The sequence below is a fragment of the Athene noctua genome, chromosome 2 (assembly GCF_965140245.1).
Source record: "Athene noctua chromosome 2, bAthNoc1.hap1.1, whole genome shotgun sequence".
NCBI lineage: Eukaryota > Metazoa > Chordata > Aves > Strigiformes > Strigidae > Athene > Athene noctua.
This window is the reverse complement of record NC_134038.1, coordinates 123753202-123774522: the sequence shown is the minus strand read 5'-3', so window position 1 is coordinate 123774522 and position 21321 is coordinate 123753202. Positions and strand designations below refer to the sequence as shown.

At 37.0% G+C, this 21321-nt stretch overlaps 1 protein-coding gene across 6 annotated transcripts in view; it reads right to left on the bottom strand.

Moving 5' to 3' along the window:
* The window catches only part of NEBL (nebulette), a 266260-nt gene that overhangs the window by 51117 nt on the left and 193822 nt on the right, over positions 1–21321 (bottom strand). For 2 of the 6 annotated variants that reach the window (XM_074900167.1, XM_074900168.1), the window contains 8 exons: positions 20908–21009; positions 19240–19341; positions 12256–12363; positions 10577–10681; positions 6554–6661; positions 5477–5587; positions 2542–2652; positions 139–249 (listed from right to left, as the gene is read on the bottom strand). The exons of 3 other annotated variants lie outside the window; for them this stretch is intronic. In XM_074900167.1, coding sequence (XP_074756268.1) covers positions 139–249; positions 2542–2652; positions 5477–5587; positions 6554–6661; positions 10577–10681; positions 12256–12363; positions 19240–19341; positions 20908–21009 — 858 coding nt within the window. Of the gene's footprint in view, positions 1–138; positions 250–2541; positions 2653–5476; positions 5588–6553; positions 6662–7702; positions 7808–10576; positions 10682–12255; positions 12364–19239; positions 19342–20907; positions 21010–21321 lie in introns of all 6 variants that reach the window. One more of the 6 variants, XM_074900166.1, reaches the window with a different exon arrangement.

Genomic DNA, 21321 nt, shown 5'->3' with positions numbered 1-21321 from the left:
ATGCATCTCAACGGATTAAGTATCTGGTGAAATTTATGGTATTGCTACTGCCTAGATTGGTTATGACCTGGAATTCTCACTGACAATAATTTGTTGCATTCTGTCAAATGGGAAGCTTGTATCAGGTACCATACTGACCGTGCTTGCAATTTCAGAAGCTTTCTTGGCTCGTCTTATCTCAGGAGTATCTGGACCAACCTGCATGCCCTTTCCTTTAATTTCCGTTTCCAGGTCTTTTTTGTATTGTTTCTGTGAAGATGAAACTTCATATATTATAGTCACAATAGCCAGAGAGTTACAGATAGATTTTTGCACAAGAGATCCAGTTTTAAAGAGATCTAATTTTTAAAATTTAGAGTCAATCGAAAATCTCATGAGTCAAAATTCTCAAGACTTGGGGCAATCTTTTGCCAGGAAAACACACAACAAATGACAGGAGAAAAACTTCAGGAGATAGTCACTGAATGTACAAAACTCTACCACTGAATTTTTAATTTGGCAGAGGGTGAGGGGAAATCAGTCCAGACAGCTTGTTACAATTATCCTCTAAAGTAAAGGGGAAATTTAGCTCTTCAGAACATAGTGTAAAAAGCTGGTACTTGGTGCCAGCGCCAGCCTAAGTGAAACACATTTTACTTTTAAGAAGATATTTTATTTATGAAAAGACTACATGTTAGAAATTTAATACCACATAGAATTGTTTTCAGTGAACTTGTAGAGCAGGAAGTTGTAATTTATTCATTTAATAGGTCTTTCCTGAACCACAGCCATCAGGCAAGTGGCAGTACTCATCCATGATTGCTGCTTTTTTCTCACAACATAAATTATAAATAACCAATAACCAGAAAACAAAATGAATATTTCATCTTCAGCTTTTCCAAGCAAGGATATATTTCTTGTTCATCAGCAAATTATATTAAAATGTAATACTGAAATACTGTATACAATAGTTGTACTTTTTTCTATTTAATAAAAAATGAAAAGATTCTCAGCCAGTGCTCTTTCTATAGTAGTAGAAATAGTACTATACTATAGTAGCCAGTGCTATTACTATAGTACTAATCACTCTTTTTCTATTCTAGTTTATCTCTGCCTGTGGAAAACAGGTGTGGGTTTTTTTCCAAATACATGCATATAATTTTAAAAATTCTTACTTGTCTTGTTAATTATTTTTTAGGTTGAACATTAGTTAGAACAAAGAACGAAAATATCCTTCTGATCACTTACAAGAACAAGAGCAAAATGTCTTTCAGTCTTCCATCTCTGTCTCACTGATGTGGAAATAAATGTGATAAAACAACTCCCTACTTAACAAACCACAGGTTTTTGCACAAAGGGTAAGTTAACCTGTGAGAAGACATCATCCCTCACTTCCTCTCTGCTAAAGGTGGAATGGCAGATGTTTCCTCCCAGCTTCATATTGTGTAAAACACCAAAGAGAAGAATCCTGGGAGTTACAGCTATATATTTCTGCACTTTTTTACAGTGGTCAGATTGGCCCTATGCATGGCATTCCCTCTGGTTCTTATGACTATGATGTGTGCAAATAAACATATATATATATATATATATATATACACACACACACACACATATTAAATGAATATAAAATAAATTTATTAGTCTGAAAGAATGACTCCCGAAGGCATTAAGTGTAGCATGAGCTTTGCCTTCCCTCTTCCTTCCCCACACCTCCAGCCCCACTGCTGCTTCCCAGGCAGCCTGTGCAAGCTCATCCACAGGAGCTGCAGCTGTGCCAGTGTCGCAGCTTGCAGCTCTGCTAAGCACACAGGCTTGCCATGCACACGAGTTCCACAGGGTGGTCTTGAAGAGACAGTACACAGATCAAGGAGTCTTACAGTTCCGCTCCCAGCCCTTAAATGAGAGTAGGTTGCACACTTATGTGATCCCACATAACCTTCAGAGCAACTTGGACTGACACAGATAACACCAAAGCTCGGTTCTAAAAATACACTCTGGAAGGAGCCTCCACATGTCTGTTTGCATTGGATAAACCACAAGCTCAAAAAAATCCATTTCTTCCGGAGCAACTCTACTTTTGGAAAAAGGTTTTCACAAGTAGAATAGTTTGTCTGGATAAAAGATCTTCCCAAGATGCTTTGCAGTCATTACCAACATTTATTTTTAGATAGCAAGTATGTGATTCAAAAGAGTTCAGAATTATTTAATTGACTTTTCTTTACAAGTCCATTAACATTTAACTCTTTCCATTACAGTATTAATTACACTAGCTGAACAAATAAATAGATGGAAAAATGAATCCAGTTTTAAGTTCTGTACCTAATGATCCCACTTAACATTTTCCACTGACCTTTTAATTCCCTGAAAATCTGAAATATTTGTTGTAAGTTGGTTTTTTTCAGAGCTTTTCTATATTCTTAAAGCAAAACAGAAATAGTCTTCGTTTCAATACTTACATATTTCATTGTAGATTATGTTTTAAAAAACCAGAATATTTTCAGTCAAGTATAACAGAGTGAACTTTCTATGACATCAACAACCTTGACTAGCATAACATACCTCATTTAATATCTGAGCTGCATTTTTCACTCTAATCAAATCTGGTGTATCTTCAAACACTGTCATTCCTTTTCCTTTCATCCCTTCTTCCAAATCTTTTCTATACTCTTTCTAAGGATTAAAAAAAAAAAAAAGAAGAGCGATTTCTCCACTTAATATTGTATGCAAGATCCTGAAAAGAAATGCCACTTATTAAATGTCTGAAGGGTCTCTTTGAAATTTCTATGAAATATGAATTAGCTGAAGTAGAGGTTTCAGAGTTAAAATAGAATTGGAAATTATTAAATCAAAAGGTACAATGTTGAAAAAGTTAAAAGGTTTTAATGTAGTCATGTATTTTCCTGTTGTGCTCTACAGCGCTAGCACACTGTTTAGGGGCGTCAGCTGCCTCTCTACAGACATTTTAACTGCAGTAGCATTTGCTTTTACAGACCAATATATGCTGTGCTGCAGTTTTTACCTCTGTTCACTAATGGCATCACAATCAGGATGGATGCCCTGAACACTATACTAGGATCTGTTAAAATGACTGGTTGATAAATTAGAATGTAGAAGCAATATTCCTACCATATCACTTCTGTGCCCTTGATGCTGCACTGATATGATCTATCAACATTTAGCAACTGCAGCCTCCAGAGTACTCAAATGTTTGGTATAAAATTAAAAGCATGCCCATGGACATTTGGCTCTTTTTCCTCTTCCCAATTCATAGAGAGCTGATGTAAGCCTACTGAAGTTCAAGATCTTTAAGTTTTGTAAGGATTTTTAATTGCTCTTCCCATCTTCAGGTGTGGGTTAGACTTTTTTAAGCAAAGAAACTAGAACAAAATTGAAGAAAATATTTTTTAGAAGGATTTATGTAAACATGAATTAATACTCCTAATCACATATTAATTTCATAAGTGGCAGTGAGCACCTTTGTCTCTGTATAAGCTCATTATTTAAACAATAGGAAACCACGTATTTTTAAAGACACTTCTCTTCATCATGAGCAGCATGTCCTACAACAAGCAAGAAGCAACTTCTATTAATTTAGAAATATTAAATTCAGCTGTCTCTTCTGGAGGAGTTGTGAATGTGGTTCCAGAGAAGAAAGTTCTTACTGTTACAAAATGTGAAATATTTGCAGAATTCTCTACAGTGGGAAGGCAACAGAATAAGCTGGAACACAGCTGACACCAATTAATTCTTTTGGTAATAACTCCAGGTTCTCCTTGTTTCATGCATATCTATCTAAAGTTTATTATGAACCTTCAGGCAAAAATACTGAGCTACATCCTTGACTATGAAAAAATATATCGCTTTGCTAAATCTTGAAAGATAATGATGAATTTGGTTTTGGAATCTGTTCCTTGAATGTGGATATAAAAATCACATGAAATTCATGCAGTGATGAATTAAAATACCATTTCCATTGTCTCATATTCTTCCCCTCTGGCTTACAAGCATGGTTTACTCCTTCACTAATGAGTCATAGAACTTGGAAGAGGTAAGAATTAGGGAATATCTTAACATATGTAGTACTATGGAGGGAAGTTACACCAAAATTTTCAAAGATTAATATTTACAGCACACCTGCAACTAGGCATGCACTAACCACTTCTGTGGATATCCAGAGTGCAGAAAGATTAACTCAATGAAATGCAAGCATTTGCATTTTTCCCCAGTCAGTAGGCATACATGGGACGTGCACACACAGAATGCTACTGCACAAACTAGACCTAGCTTCAGACTTTTCTACCTGACAGACAGGCTTATTGGAAAAAATTATTAATTAGAGGATGAATAATAAAGAAATATCCAAAAAGAAAATATTTTCTTTACCCATATGAGATCTATCATAAACTGGGATAAGTTGTTTAAGAACAAGGAAAGAAACAAGGCTCAAGGGTTTTTAATTCTAGCAACCTCAATTCATTCATCTGGGCCACAGCAAAAACATCAATTCTTAATACAGTAAATATAAACAAGGTACTCTTGACTCCCAAATTCAAATGGAGGATATTAAGCAGCTCTGATATTTCCAACTATGAATTTTGCTGACACATTTACTTCTAAATTTGGACAAACAGTAAGCCTAATCTACAGACTCAACCAGTATTCAAAACCTAACATAAAATCAGTTTTGAGTAACAATATAAAAAGACTAAAGATAGAGGGATTCTCACTTATGAAAAAAAAAAGTTCTTTAAATTATAATGCCACATACAAATGAAGAACATTGGACAAATCTTAAAGAAACAATGGGAATACAGAAAACTTGCACATTCTAACAAAATTTGCTTAATCTATGTAATATCACAGCTATATTATGGAATTTTGGTCTTCTTTATTTTCATCAATAACATGTATGACAGATTATTATTTCAACTGTATTAGTTTAAAGTGACTACACACAGCTCAAGGCAACCATATAATCACAACAGACTATCATAAACCTGAAATTATCACTCAAAAGGAAGAACTGCCATCTGGACACCAACAGAAATCCTCCTTTCCACCCCTTTATCTATCTGAAAAGAAAACTCTAGGCCCTCTCCAAAACCCTATCAAACAGATGTCTTTTGCAGCAAGTCTGGAACATCACCAAATTTAGGCTATTTGAGCCCAAGTGAGGATCAAATTCCAGAACTGAGGCCCTCAGATGGAATGTCCTGCCAACAAACCATTTTCTAAGGAGTCATCTGATTTGTTCATTTAACTCCTTTTTTCTGGTTCAGGTGTGCTGAGCTATCATTTCCTTATGTTCATAAGGAAACTTCAAAAAGTATCTATTCTTACTACAGAATAAAATGACATGCAGCAATTTTTACTCATGAAGTCACTTTTGTATTTAGCTACCAAGTTAATGGTAAATTGTTCAAAACTCAATAGCTTGTAGTGATACTGCTTATTGTTCATTTACAACTTTAAAAAAAAAAAAATAATCCTCTACCTCTTTCAGAAGGTTAGTGACTTGTTTTATATGCAAAAACTCTGGGGTCTTGTCTAAATCCATTGTTGGTCTTCCCTTGATCCCTTCTTCAAAATCTTTGCGATATATTTTCTATTGAAGCAAAACCAACAATTAGTGGTACATGCATGTGCATTTCCAATCATATTTCAGAAAGAACATTATGAACAGAGCCAGAAGTGAGCCATGCCATAAATCAGTCATCACATTAATAAGCAACTTTATTACTTATTTAATTACCTAGATTATCTGTACAAGATACACACCATTTAGACAAAAATACATATGTATGATATTTCAAAGAGAATGTTTAACCTGACCTACAAAAGAAACAGTTTGCTTGGTAGAGAAAAGAGAAGACAAATGGCACACAAGGTAATGGTTTTAAAGACAAGGAAGCTTCTACCAAGAGGATTAAATCATCTGTTTTTCATGACACAGCAAAAATAACAGAATCAAACTGTAGCAAGGGAGACACAGGGAAATACTCTCTCTTGGGATGGATGGTGAAGTACTAAACTAGACTGCCTGGGAGGTCACGAAATCTCCACCACTGGAAGTTTTTAATAAAAAGTTACAAAAATATGGGCTGAGATAGGACAGCTAGTGCTGTTCTGGAGCCTAGGAGCAGTCCTTCCCCCTTATTAAGCTTCCCAAGCTGAATGGGCAAGAGCACACTTCAGTTAAGTCACAGTGAAGCTTTGCAGCTTCACTCGCTTCCAGCTGAGAACCCTCCCTCATTAAAGACGGAATTAAAGGCAAAAGGTAAAAAAGTTAGTAATCTCCAATTTAGATGATTTCTTGAGCTTCTTCTCAATTAAATGACATTACATACAATCTCTGTCTAGTGTTAGCACCAATGGCCTTATGAGAAAAACAAAGTTGAAGAACTGAGCTACAGAATAGCAAAGAGAACTACTCAGTACTAATTCTACCACATCCTCAATTCATAAAAACTTTATGATCTGCTTCATATGTTTTCTTAACCTGAGCACAAGATGCCTGTTAGCTTCTCTGTTGATATAAATTTTACTAGTTCAAGCACACATTTTTACTAACCTCACTTTGCATCTTTTGAGCCTCCTTTGAAACTTGATACATTGGTGTATCCACAAACTCCAGCATTGATCTGCCTTTAGATTTTTCATAATTCTCTTTGTACTTGACCTAGGAAAATGAAAATAAAGGCTGTTAACAGCTGAGAGATTTGGTTGCTTGCCACAGCAACAGACAAATGCTTTCTTAGCCATACTCCTTAGAGGTTTTGACTTGGAAGACTCCTCCCAAATTTAACCCGTTGGAGCAATAGGGCAGGTAGACAAGGAAACTGTCTTTCTTCCTTTGCTTCAAAATGTCAGACCTAAAAATGGTGGACTTTGAAGACATCAGGAGTGAGGCACATCAATCACAATTCTTAAACTAATTGCATGATTTTGGCTGAATAACCTATGTCTAAACAGTTGGCAGCTTTACAATAGGATCCCCTGTCATGTTTCCATTAAACAACACAGTTACTGTAACAACAAAATCTGTTTCACAGCCAGGCCCCACAGATCTCTGTCCTTCAGGCTCAGGAGCACCATTGTGAAATGCACTCTTGTTTGTACCTGTAGGAGGGAAAAGGGAAGAAAAACTATGGCCTCAGTAGGGTGTGGTCTTGCACCATTCCCCTCACAGCTGCCAATGACCATGACCTTAAAGCTATAAGCAAAATCACAGTGAAGGACAGAGGGTTAAGACACCAAAGCATAACTTTATGCTAATTTAAAAAGCAAATATGCTTTGTTTGAAACCCAGACAAGCCTTCTGAACTCACTCATTCACACTCTTTTGATTAAGATGGGCAAACACATTACTTATCTCAATCAGTGTGGGGTATGATGAATATTCTATACAAGCCATAAAGGAAAGCAAATAGCTACAAAACAAAGTATGATATTGAGAAAGAGTAATGTCATTTTAATTTATTTGTCTCTTCAAAAATAGTGATATCTGTATCGGAGAAAAGTGTTACAAATCTCTTTCCTTGTCAGGTTTCTGCACTAGGTTTGGGTCCGGCAAGAATACTCTCCTTCTCCTCATGGGGTGCTTCTGATTGAATATGCATTGCACATCACTGTAATCTGTCATGCAGTTTTGTGCCTGATTTAATCACTGTTAGAATGCTGCATTTTACTCCTTGCAAAATGTATTTATAATTGCGTATACCCGACTTTGAAGCACTGCATTTTCTTTGTGATGGATTTGTTCAGCTGTATCTGGGGTGAAACGATAGAAGCCCTTGCTTTGCTTAAATGACTTCTTATATTCATACTGAAACAAAAAACATCCAAGAATGTTTTAACAAACAAAATCCAGAAGGTTCTGCAATTTAAATACCATTTAAAATAAGTATGGGAGAAAGCATAAAAGAAACTGTATTTTGGGCCTCCGAACTTGGGAGTTCTACTGTCAAATTTGAAATTAAAATATTGTGATGAAATGAAAAAAAGCATATGATAAAAAATGGCGTTTGTATATTCCTCGAGAAAATGCTTGTCCTGCTCATCCAAAAGTCAAATGTTTATGTTCACTAGAAAATAAACATTATTGTTTGTATTTGAAGTGCAAACGAACACATATGATGGTCTGACTTTGCCTCCTAGTGGAAATCATCGTAAATGTCACATAGCAAAATCACTTCTGTAGTAAAAACAAATGAAAACTATCTACAGATACTGATTTCATACTTTTAGTCCATTCCTCAACTAATAGAACTAAATTTTAAAAATGATCTTATAAAATCAAACGAGCTAAATCTCATAGCCTTTTAGTACACTAACTACAGGCACCAAATTGAGTCTCTTAAATCCTATTTATTCACCCTGTTCCATAAAATGAAACACATCTAAGTTTCCTTTTTTTTAGCCTGTAGTTCATTAGCATCTCAAAGTCTCTACAATAGGGACAGATTTACAATGCACAAAACAAAAAACTAGCTGCTGTACAAATATCAAAGTTTGAAATTTTTTGTCTCCATAGTTCATGAGAGACTTACATGTATAACATATGAAGGGAAAGTTCCACCTTGTGAACTCTCTCCTTCATAAAAATAATTAAAATAGGATGAGTTCAACCTGTCAAAATCAGTCTGTTTGTGTCCAAACATGCCCATCAAGGTTTCGTCTTAACTGTTGCAATTTATTCCCATGGAAGCTGACTTGTATCACAGCTTTGCATTAGTATCATAGTATCTTTTTTTCATAAAGTTGCACACACTTTAACATGCTAGGTCAAGCAGCAAATCAATTCAATCAACCATATTAGTTTATGAGTTTAATTAACCATACAGGTTCCAATATGCCACAACAGGTCAGGTACAGCTATCTTATGCAAAAGATGAAGAGAAACATAAAGTTCAAGGGAGAAAGGTATACTACAGGGAAACAGCAAAGCTGGGCAATCAGCAAGAAGTTCAGTGTTTCAGAGGGGAAAAAAAACAGACCATACGATCAGCCTTTGTAAATCAGTTAACAGCACAGTGAGGAAGACTATTTCATACAGTGGAAGCAGACTTCAAGAAAGATTTGGTATGAGCTGTGGAGAGAGGAGGAGAACACAAAGAAGGTATTGGAGAAGCATGGAGAAAGGCAGGAGAGTAAGCCATGTTAAAGTCAGAGAAATGACAGGGGGAGTTCAAATCTGAGATGGATTTTGAAAATGGGATTCCTGTAGAAGACAAATAGCTAGTGGAGACCTCGGGGACTGGCAAAGCATTCTTCTTGCTGCTCGCAGCAAGAAAAAATATCCACCAGCATCTGGACAATGCAAAAATCAAAGACAGTATTTACAGAGTCTTCGGAAGAGGGCATAGACAATATGAATCAACACTTCCTGGGCAACAGAAATTAATTTTGCATGAAGTGAGCTGCCTTAAGGGACAGTCCAGGTTTCTATCTCATTAGAGATAAAATGATGAACTGATGAAGTTCATTTTGAGGGTTTTCATTTAATCAGCAAAAAGAATGCTAATCTTACCTTACACTGAAGGAAACAAGAATTAGGCCAAAAAAGCACATGAAGAATGAAGGAAGTAAAAGCTATCAACTCCTTTATTACCCATACAACAGGGGATAGTCAGTGTTAGCTTCACAAATCGGAATTAGACAGATCAAAACCAAGTTTCAATTCACCAAACAACACAAAAATCAAGTAAAGATGGAAAGGCTGGATTATTTTATTTTAGACATAAGCTTCCATAAGCAAGCACTGACTCGGAAGATGACCCAGTTGTTAGGGCCAACCCTTTGTGTTAAAGTGCTCACCTCCTGCCAACCATGAACAATCTTCCTTCCCAATACCATCCACTCATGCCTTTCCACAGCACTTGTGCAGCCCTTCTGTGGTTTCTGGAGTGAAGACAACAAATGCAGCTAACCAGCACTACGCAGGTAGCATAAGTGCTCTTCAACTGGGAGGGAAGAATCTCCAGCAGTACAGAAGCCAGGGGTTTCCTACTTCTTCCTCCCTGTTTCAACCCCCATCACTATCCTATGTCAGACTACCAGCCCCATCAAGGGACATGTCTTGTTATTTGGCAGAATGGAGTATGGGTCCATTACTTGATTCAAAGTAGGAAGCCTCAGGCATTTAGGAGGGGAAAAAAGGTTTAGACAGAGAAGCTCTAAGGGAAGCTAGCACTCAAGAGGCTGTTTATGGCAGAAGTTCAAATATTAAACTAGCATAATGGTCACTTCTGTGAGACTTGCAGATGAAAGCAAAAAGTAAGATCTTAGGCAAAAAGAGATTTGCGAGGAAAGAAGTATCTTAGATCAACAAAGGAAAAAACAGACAAGGTTTCAGACGCATAAGAAGAAATGGTTCAAGTACCAGAAGTCTGTGATTCTTACCTGGTATAGTAGTTGTTCTAATAACTGAAATATCTCTCCCTAAAAGCCCTCTTTTTTTCCACTACATCTCCCAACTACTACGGTTGTAACACCACAGTCTACTATATATGAAACCATTCATTCTACAGTGACTATACGTACTATATTCCTTACAACATATATTTTTCAGATCATTCTTATAAAGGTAACTTACACTGCTATGCATTTTGCTGATATTTAAAGCATGGTTTAAATATAGCAGGTTTGGTAGGTCAGAGGCTGGATCATGTAGGCTTTCCAAATCTTTCTTGTAATTCACCTAGAAAGAGAATTCAGGTGATGTAAAATAAAGATTAACGAAATAATTCACAACTTCATATTACAGTGGGGCCGTCCAGAAACAGAAAGCGTTAAGTGTGCTTGCCTGAACAATCTCTACCAGCCACTAGATGGTGGTCATTTACTATTATTTGGAGGAAAAGGAAACAATAAAGGATTCATTCTACTGATACATTCTACAAGTATTTGAGAACTACTCAAACGTCTCAAAAAGGACACTTACAACAAAATCACACCTTGTATGACTTTTCAGACTAGAAAGGAATCATTATTACTTCTTTTATTTCCTTTTTTTTTTCCTTCCCACCCTCAAAAATCTTAAATCAACAGCATCTTCCTCAATACTTTGAGTTTACTCATTTTAAACACTGTTGATTCTTGCTCTTTTTCTCTTGATTCAGGAATTACACTAACTGTCCGAATAAAAAAGTTGTATATACAACAGTTAAAGGGAAGTGCTCCTGGATTTATTTAATACAGATTACTTTCAGCAAAGATAAGTAATACAGTCACTTAAGGCAAAAGATAATAACTTAATGCAGTAGCAAAACATAACTTCCTATCAGACTGTAGTAGCATTTTCAATACAACTTATTGCTGGATGCCTATCTTTACAGGAAGAAAACCAGCCACCTTACCTATCTTGGATGACAAATCTTTTAAACCAATACCTTCAATCACCTCCACATATGTATCATGTTCTTCACTGATTTAGGTGGACTTCAAATCAACAGTGCAATACTCAATTTGCATATCTCTTAAAATAATAATTACTTCAATGAATTTTTACTAAACATTTAGATTTTGAAAACAATTACATATTCTGTTGGACCCTTCCCAGAGCCGGCCTCTCCTGTTCCCGTTGGGTGGTACCCCACATTTCGGAAACACGGGACTATAGAATACAGGCTTGTCTCTTGACTATCTGGGATCACAGCCTAAAGAAGAGCTCACATTTTTAGCATTAGACACACTGTTAAATATATCATCCCAACAGTATTATCACTTGATATAGATGTTTTTATCCAATCTGGCTCCAGCAGCAGGCACCCATTGCTGAATCTAGTGACTGCTGTACTTTGTGAAAACATTCAGAAGATCAGCTGGCAGAATGAAGTCTAAAAACAGACATCTACATCTGAGCTGCTAATGCAACCTCCTTCTACAACCACTGGAGAGATGCCAGCACTCCACTCCTCTAAAGACAGGCATCTACAACAGGTCTGAAGAATTGCCCTCTAGACCTGTTTGTTTCTTTCCTGAATACAAAGGGACCGAGTACCAAGTGATTATCTAAGAGTAAGCAGTCACACCTTTTGACACACAAAGTAAAGCAAGATAAATTATGAAAAACTCTACAGGCCCTTGGAGAAGGGCTTTAGCAGAGCAAAGGAATAAATGGACAACATGCTGTACCTGCTATACAGACACACTGTATAGCAGAGACTGCTACTCAGAGTAATTTGTAAGACGGAAAAAGAAATTTTGCTTGAGAACAAATGTTAGGTTTTTCAGAATGTAAATGCATATAAAATACAAAGCAAATTCACTTACATCACTTGCCAAGGTGGATGCAATCTGTGCTTGCTTGAAGGAAGCAGTGTCAAGAGGATTGTACTGGTGGCTCTTCATTTCCTTTCTGAACTGCTCTTTGTATTTCACCTTCCACCAGAACAAACATTTCTAATATTAACATGTAGCACTTACAGAAGGCACAGAGAATTCAGACTACAAAGGAGCTTATTAAAGGCAATTGCCTTAACCATAAATCTTTAAACAATGAAGATGTTTAAAGAAGCTCAGTTTAGCCACACCTGTGACTGTCTTTTGCTCATTTCAAAGTAATTTTTATGTATCTGAATTTTACTAAAATAAAAAAACATTTTTAAGATTGTCACATGCAATTATTGATGCTGAAGGACTTATAAAAAGGAAACAGAAACAAAATCATATGACTCACCTGAGTAATCAAATAAACCAGAACTGTTCGACTACTACTAATAATCTACTCAGAGAATCATTCAATTCATAATTGAGATCAAAAATGCATTTTAATAAAAAAAAAATTATAAAATGAATAAATTGCAAAACTTATAAAATTAATCACTTGTGAATTTTTCAACCACTTGTAAGTGGGAAGTCAGAATCAAACTTCCCACTTGGCCATCTTACCACCACCAGTTCCATGCATCACACTCACTGTGCTAGGCTGCTACCAGACCCCCCAGGTCTATTTTTAATTCTGCCAATAATGTCCCATGAGACCTCAAGAAATCTCTCTGTAGTACGGTCCCTTCTGGAGGACAATGCCCACCTCATTACAGTGTTAGAAAGCATAATTAAATGACTGTCTGCCATCACTTTCACTCTCTTTTCTTCTTGTTCAAAAGAAAAAGGAGGAATGACAAAACATGTAAGAGGAAATAAGCAATATATAAATGTTGAGGCAATGGCATTAAAAGTAGATAAATCACAAAAATTCCATAGAAAATGCTGAAGAATTGAATTAAGAATCTGAAAAGATTAAATCGAAAAAATAGTAAATCTCCCTTCTTTGCTCCCTTTGGTGTGCATGATCATCAAACATCTGGAGACTCTGCACACATGCCTTGCTTCTTTCTAACAGCTGGGCATAATGGAGGAGAATAAAGTTCACTCTGAATTATGCTGCTTTCATGAATGTTAGTCAGACACCTGATATCTGAGCCTATGCAACATCCATTATAATTTACCACGCTCTGCATTAAATAAATACACGGCTTTTTCCTTTATTCCTTTTTTCTCTGTTCCCCCATGAATGTCTAATAAAGTGGTTAAACCACCTCAAACAATATCCTTCAAATTTTTTTTTCTCAGCTTTAGTTGTGGGAAGAATTTTCTTTTTCTTTTTTAGTTCCTCCTTGCCTCAAAAGACTCTCAACATGGTTTAGCTTATACAACCTTGTTATGTTTAGCCACGATGCCCGCTATCTCATTCATCAGGATAACAAGAAACCAAAACTAAGCCACCCAAACAGAAACTAACTGTATATGCTCAAGAACTACATTATGATTCCAAAACTTACGTTAACTTTTCAAAGGAAGGGAATTCTAAAACATTGTTACTTTTAAAGAGAAACTTTATCTGAACAACATGATGAACTTCATAATCTTTCACACTAACTCTAGAAAAAAGTATCTACTGCCTTCTGGTAGATTCATCTGGTTCATATTGTTTGATATTTGCCTTGGCTTTGGATCAAGTGCAAAAGCATGTATCTGAATACAAAGACACTGCCTTTATCAAAGGCAAATCCACATTCTGTACAAGCAGTGAAGGAATAAATCAGAGGGATTTCTCTTTTAAAAGGTGAATCCACAACTTGCCTTCTAATAAAAATCAGGCAGTGATGGAATACATGATTCACAAAGCCTCCAAAACCAGGGATCAAGTCAGCATGGTGAACAAAATTGTCTTTTACTCCTTGGGCATCAACTCACATCATACCAACATCGTGCACAAGACTTTAAGTATCCTACTACTGCAGACTGTCTTCTGCCCAGCCAATAAATGGCCACAAACTGTGCACGCAGATGGAATGCACACCATGGTCCCTGATATTCTTGTTAAGTGTGAAAGCGTCAGTGCCAAAGGGACCTCTCCTCACAACTGGCCTGCCATCTTCCAGCTGCAGTCATTTCATGCCTTTTTTTAAAAGAATTTTTTTAGCAATACGATTCAATCTAGAGATTCCAGTAATAAATCCTCTTTAGTGTCACTTCAGATCACATCACTGCTACTGAAGGAAAGAGGGGAAGCCAGGGAACCCAGTTTTCACAGGGCTGTGTCCTAATGCCAGCATGCATGAAAGTCCCAAATTTAAGGAGACCGCCCACCAATCTGACTGTAAACATTCCTGTTGCAGTGAGGGATGTCTTGGTACCTCTAGGCCCTGCTGCCTCGTCTGGCTGCTCTGCCTATTGCCTTTGCTCTCCTCCCCAACACCACTGCACATGTCGCTCTGGGGCAAAATTGAGGCCTCACAATAATATCAGATGACCCTGGCAGTATCTCAAGAGCACTTCCAGCAGTAATTTAACTCTGACTTGTCATAGGGGATTGGTCCCATTGAAAGCTACACATGCATTCACTTTCTCTTTTATCAGTACTTTCCTGTTTCTTTCTCCCTTTTGAAGGAGAGCGTGGGGTGGGAGAGAGAGAAGAGAGACAAGCAAGCCCATGGATGAGTCACTGTGAAGTAACACACACAGTATTTATCCTGCTTTTGAACAGGAGAAAGTTATGAATGCAGTTTAAAGAGGAAAAATACGCCTGAGAGAAAGGGTTCTGATTAAAAACAAGGCAGAAAAATACTTCATCAGTGATTTCTAAAACATCTGAAGGGGGGAAGTCTGAGCAATGCTGCAACATGGTGGAAGAGCAAACAAAAAGTGGGAGTAGAAATGACAGTTGTTAGTAGAAGCTTATCTACAGATTTCATCATTAGTTTAAAATGATGGCTCCTTATTTACCACCTTAATTAAAGTCTTAAGGCTGTTTATTTTTTTAGAGAGTATGTAGTAGGGGTTAATTCAAAAGAAATGTGTGGAGGCTGCTCTCTAATTGTTGCTGAAGAAAGAGCAGACTTTGTAGGCTTTTAACACAACAATATCCCTGAAAAAAACCAAACTGGAATTAAATAAGGCCTGGATAAACAAACTTCTTATTGGTCTTGCACAAAACCTATAAAAGTCAGAATTGCAGCTGGACAGAGCAGTGTCTTTTGAAGCTTTGCAGCAACATTCCTAAATCAAATCTGTAGTTCAAAGCTGTTCACACAGGGAGTGTTCAGTTTCAGAAGTGGATGACATCACCCCACTGTTCAGATTTACAAAGAAACTACAAAAATTGAATCATTCAACCACTGGGATCCCAGGATGAAGCAGACACTTGCAGCTAAAGCATTTCCTCCTAGCCATATGAAAACATATTTTTTAAAAAATGAAAAACCTGTGAGAGCACACAGTTACTGAAGGAAATGCAACATAAACAAATAGCTAAATTATTATATTGGTTGCTGAAAGCACTAGGAAAGTTTAAAGCAAAGAAAGACTGAGAAAATGCTAGACTCTTTGTGTTGTTACTGACGATGTCAGAGAAGGTACATTTTGAAAAACATTCAACATCTAACAATTTTATGCCTGAAACAATAAGCACCAGATCCAGCATTAAACTGAACATCCAAAATTATTCATCATAAAACCAATTACTGAACACTATAAGGGGAATACTTCGTATCAGCAGCTCTTTGAAAAAGCTAACAAAGTGCATTAGAAAACACAAAGAAGACATAAACAAGAGCTTGGTTTTTATAAAAAATATAAAAAGTAACCCAAATTATACAAGGTACATTCAGCAAATTGACAAGCTTCGTGTTTTCACAAGGGCTAACACAGGTTCTGTTTTAAATTTGGTTTAAAATCAACAGAAAGGGGTTACCACGTGCTGTGGGTAAATATACTAGTCCTGGAAGCTATTATTTTTGCTGCTGCTGTTGTCAAAAGCTTTGTTAAATTTAAAAAAAAAAAAAAAAAAAAGAAAAAAAAGAGGAAAAAAAAAAAGAAGGCAAGAGGGGGTACACGGATTTTGTAGATCCTTGAGTGCCAGTCAAACATTAACACTATTTTCTTCACTTTGTTTGCCTTCCTGCTTGCCTTGATTGCTTTCTCCCTTCGTTACACCCACACTGCCTGACCTCTTCTTGCTCCTGTTCTCTATACTCCCTAAATTACCTACCCATATGCACCACATTAAAACATGTTATCATCTTCTCTTCCCATCACATCCATCAGAATTGTCAACTTTGCAAATTTACTGTGAGGGTCAAATAACTAATAATTCTCTGTATGTCACAGCTTATAGATTCATGCTATTAAGGGAGATTATCAACTTTCAGCACAGAAAGTTTAAAATGCTCCCATTTGCTCAGTAACAAATGGAAACCCTAAAAGACAGAAAGTCTGGAGACAATAAAAGGATCGTTAACTTTATTATTTTTTTTAAATCTTGCAATTGTTACAAGCCTGCTTCATGATCCTTGCATGAAGAGGACTGACATGACTGACACATATTTAGGGCTCTTCCTCTCCTACAGCACAGGTGCATTCCTCATCCTGCCCCACCACCCTGCTCTTTGCACACAGGGGTCATCTTCATTTTTCTGTGCTCTTGATTTATGATCAGTGTGTCTAAGTGTTATAATGATTCAAATAATATATAAAAACATTAGACAACTCATGGCCAGTGCCTTCCCTTCAGAGGATGTATGGAATCGCTGAGTGCACCACCCCACTACTGAAAGCAGCCTGGTATTTACAGCCTTCATGCTGCTGCATGCAGATGGCTGGCAGCAGAGTGTCAGACTGAAGCGATGTCTCCCTTTCTAAAAGTACGTGATCCATCACACACACTGGAAGCAGCCACAACAGTGTAGACTGAGGAGAAGACAAGAGAAGGAAGGATCCCAAAACTTGGATCCAGGCCGAGTGGTTGCAGAGTTAGGACCACCAAGGTTTAGTAAGAATCTTCTTCACAAATAAACTGTAAGCAAGCCACGTCTTGCCAACTGCTCCTCTCTTTCTGCCACACTTTCTGCACTATTTGGACTCTCTAAAGAAGTTAAAATTGCACACCAAATGCTTTCTTCTGTAGAAGGTTCTCAAGTAGAACTGCTGCCATCCCAGTCCCTGGCAGTGAAGAGACTCTATTATAAAGCTTTTGCAGATGCAGCATGCATTGTCCAAGAGGAAAAGAACATCTAATAAAAATGAGATAAAAAGTGCATTGATGAAGCCTATGATGCAGCTGGCTCAGCATCAGCCTGCAGGACCCCATGATCCAGCTGGTAGTTTTTGATTGTTGAGATTGTTGGCCACCACCTCAAGGGTACCAGGCTTAGTGAGATGGAGAGGGCTATTGGAAAGGGATCTGCTTTGGTCCCATTTGTGAGGACAAGCAGCTGCAAGCCTAATAGATTCTGAAATAGGCTGCAAGGAAAGAAGTGTGTAGACAGCTAGAGTAGAAATAGAGAATAGTACACACTAAATCTGGATATGAACCCTTTCAAAGACCACTGAAGGTGTTTGCTGAATGACAGACAGCTCCCTTTCCTATAAGTGACACCCAGGTCTTATTAGAAAGTACAGGTTGACTGCCAAGCCTCCAGGATGCTAAACACAAAAGAATGTCTTAGCAAACTTGCTCATCAGCAAAGCAATGAGCACACGATCCATTACACAATGGAAGAAAGAAATCTATTTGGAAAACACAAGCTAACTTTGATTCTGAACACATTTTTAACAAAGCAATAAAAAAAAAACCCCATGTATTTTCCTCTTTTTCCCTTTGTGCAGTTTTAACACTTCAAAGTTAATGATGGTCCAGTGTGCAACAGGAAATCATGTAGCAGATATCCAAGGACAACAGCAAAAGGAGCTCAACCTCTTGCAAACAGACACTGGATTGTTTTGCAGCTTGTTCTCTACAACACATTATTCCATTCTATCCTAGTTCTATGGAAGATGTTTGTTATCTAGCCAAATCACAAGTATTTGTTACACAACACTGTTTTTCAGACTTTTCTAGTTTATACACTACTAGAGTTGGGAGTTTTATCTAGTTCTGGAAAGGGTGACATGGCCTTCTCCTATCAAAGGGTGTTATTCTCCTCCTGCAGCAGGGCAGAATTTGTTCCTGGGTTTACAAAAGCTCTAAGTGTAGCCTGACAGGATTACTAGTTAGGATTATGCAAGGCACTGATAAAGAACTACTCCAGAAAAAAGAAACAAAGAAAAAAAACAACAGGTCAGCAGTCAAAAATCCCTTTTCACGATGTCAGGCTGATCTGTAGTAGAGTCTTATGCACAGATCTTATGAGTAGAAGATCGTAAGAAGAAAAGAGGGAATATTTGTGTTTTCAGCTTTCTTTTAGTTATGGACTAAAGTAATCCCTCCATTTTTCTTCTTTTTTTTTCCTCTTTTTTTTCCTTTTTTTTTTTTTTTTTTTTTTTTAGGTTAATATGTAACAAAGAAGGACATAAAAGGTTCAGTTTCAGGGGGGGGGAAGGCGGGTGGTTTACATGTCAGGCTAAATTCAGATCCCATTACTCACATTAGCAAGCAGTTACACAAAAGACCCTAGTTACTTCAGTGGGATTAATCACAGGGTAAGGTTCCACTCAAACTGAATGAGTAGCAAAATTTGCCTCTAAATTACATACAGTTAATATTTTAGAAATCCTAGATAATCTGTATAAATATACACCATCTCCACTAAAGACGAGCTGTAACAATCAAAGTTCATTGTATTTTTGCATTAAAATGTATATTCTGTTTCCTAAAAATCTTAAATTTACCAGTCACTGCAATACTATATGAAAAGTTTGAGAACATAATCTTCATGCAATTAGAGATAATCATCTAAAAATCTAAATATTTTCTTGCATTACTGGGAACGAGATATCTGAATGAAGTCATTGTAAAATGACAGAGAATCTTACTTGGCTTAACAGTTTTGAAACTCCTTTAGCATGTTCAAAATCTGGTCTTCCAAGTACAGCAGGCTCCTTATTCATCTCTCTCCTTCCTCTCTTGTACTCAGCCTTAAAAAAAGAAGAATAGGAATCACTATTAAATTGTTTGCTTTTGTTTTATCAAGAGAAATGTAAGCATTAAAACTAGTGGAAAAAGTCTCATTTAGTGATCTGCATTGACACTACTGTTCTAATAATCTCTGAAGAAAACCCTTCTCAGGCTTCAGGTCCTTAACAACATAGTATTTATTTATTGTAAATCACAATGCACAGCATTCACAAAATTCAACTTTAACCAAATGCATAGCTTAAGCCTGAGAAATACTGTTCTCCCAATCAAGGCAGAATGAGTTACAGTAGCTCAGCATTTTACTACAGGGTCTGCAGCTTACACAAGATTATTTGTAGCAGCGGAAAACAGTCTTGAAACAAAACTAGACTGAGGAGCAGATTTTTCGAAATGTAAGGTCAAATTCCACTTTCAGTTTTACCACTGCAATCTTGCTCAATGTCAGTGAGGTTGCATTGGTGTAACAGAGTGGAATTAGTCCCGCAATGTGGATGTTACATGATCTTTCCAGCTGAACTGCCTCCCATGCAAATTCCTACATTTTTTTTCCACAACGCATTAGAAAACAGCACAGATGAATCAACAATAGTGCTTTGCGATATCACAAACTAAATTACCAATTGCCTAAAATAGGCTTCTTGCATTACTCAGGCACTGTGAATCAGAAAGGACACAGTGTAACAACAGACTGATTGACAGAAATAAAAGTCCCAAAGCCTCTCTAACTCAAAGAGGGCTTGAACAGCAATTAGCAAATTTGGGTGTTGGATGTGAGACTTGGTAGAAGTTCTTGGTTTTCAGAAAACTCTGAATAGTCAAAAGGTGAATCTCGGGTCTCTTAAAACTGTCTCTCCATAGGTGCCTAGTCAGTCTCACACTAAACTATTAGCAGTTACTTCAAACCGTGGCTCAGGACTTATATATGTTGTTTGACTTGTCTCCAATAAAGTATTAAATTGCATCACACACTACTGCTTCTCAGACTGCTCCTTGACCTATCCATTAGCAGATGTCATGGTGGGAGGGCAAAGAATTTGAGAGGGGTGTTCGGGAAGGAGAGCCCCCATGCAAGAAGCAGTGGGTTTGCACAGCTCTCGGAAGGACAGCGGGGAATTGCATTTCCCTGTCGCTGCCGGCTGAGACAGGAGGAGGAAGGGGAGTCCTAGGATGCAAGTTTCTCTTGTACCAAGGTGAAAAAAGGCTTGGTATGTCTTCTGAAGCACAGTATAATATACGAGCATATGACTTATTTTGAGACTGGTTATCATGAATAAAGCTGAAACAAAATCAACTTTAGTAAGGCTTATGTTGTCTTTAGATCAATGAACAATAGTTGCAAAGGTCACACTGTCAACATCAAAACAGAAGAAACCTGTAACTTTTAACATACCTGGCAAGGGGTTGTTTGGGTTTTTTTAATCAAACCTCCTTAACAGATTTGGGGTTGCAGGTTTTCTGCTTAAGACATTTGAGAATTTCAGCAGCATTCTAAACAATCTGAGTGAAATTGGAATAAATAAAATAACTTGTCTAAAAAATACAAGTCGAGTAATATAAGAACATACATCACTTATTATTTTTGTTATCTCAGTTGCTATTTTTATGTCTGGCCTGTTCAGCACTTCAGTGTATCTATGAGTATCTTGCACATCCTTCTTATAGGATACCTGTCAAACAGAAAACAGTTTTGTTTAAAATAAGTAAACAAAAATGTCTGAAGCTTTGAATGAGCTAACAACTCAGCTATCAAATTCAATAGAATTCTAACTTATTCCAACATAGTCCTGCTTGACAGGGATTATTTAGTAAAACACACACACACAGGTTAACAGGATAAGGAAGAAATTCAGAAGCACAAAATACAGTATTAAAATAAAAGATGGTTTAGCTTAGAAGCATAATAGAAAATGAAAGCACTGCAAAGACCCAAATATGAGGTTTTATCATTAAATTTCAGATGACTTCTGAGTACAGCATTT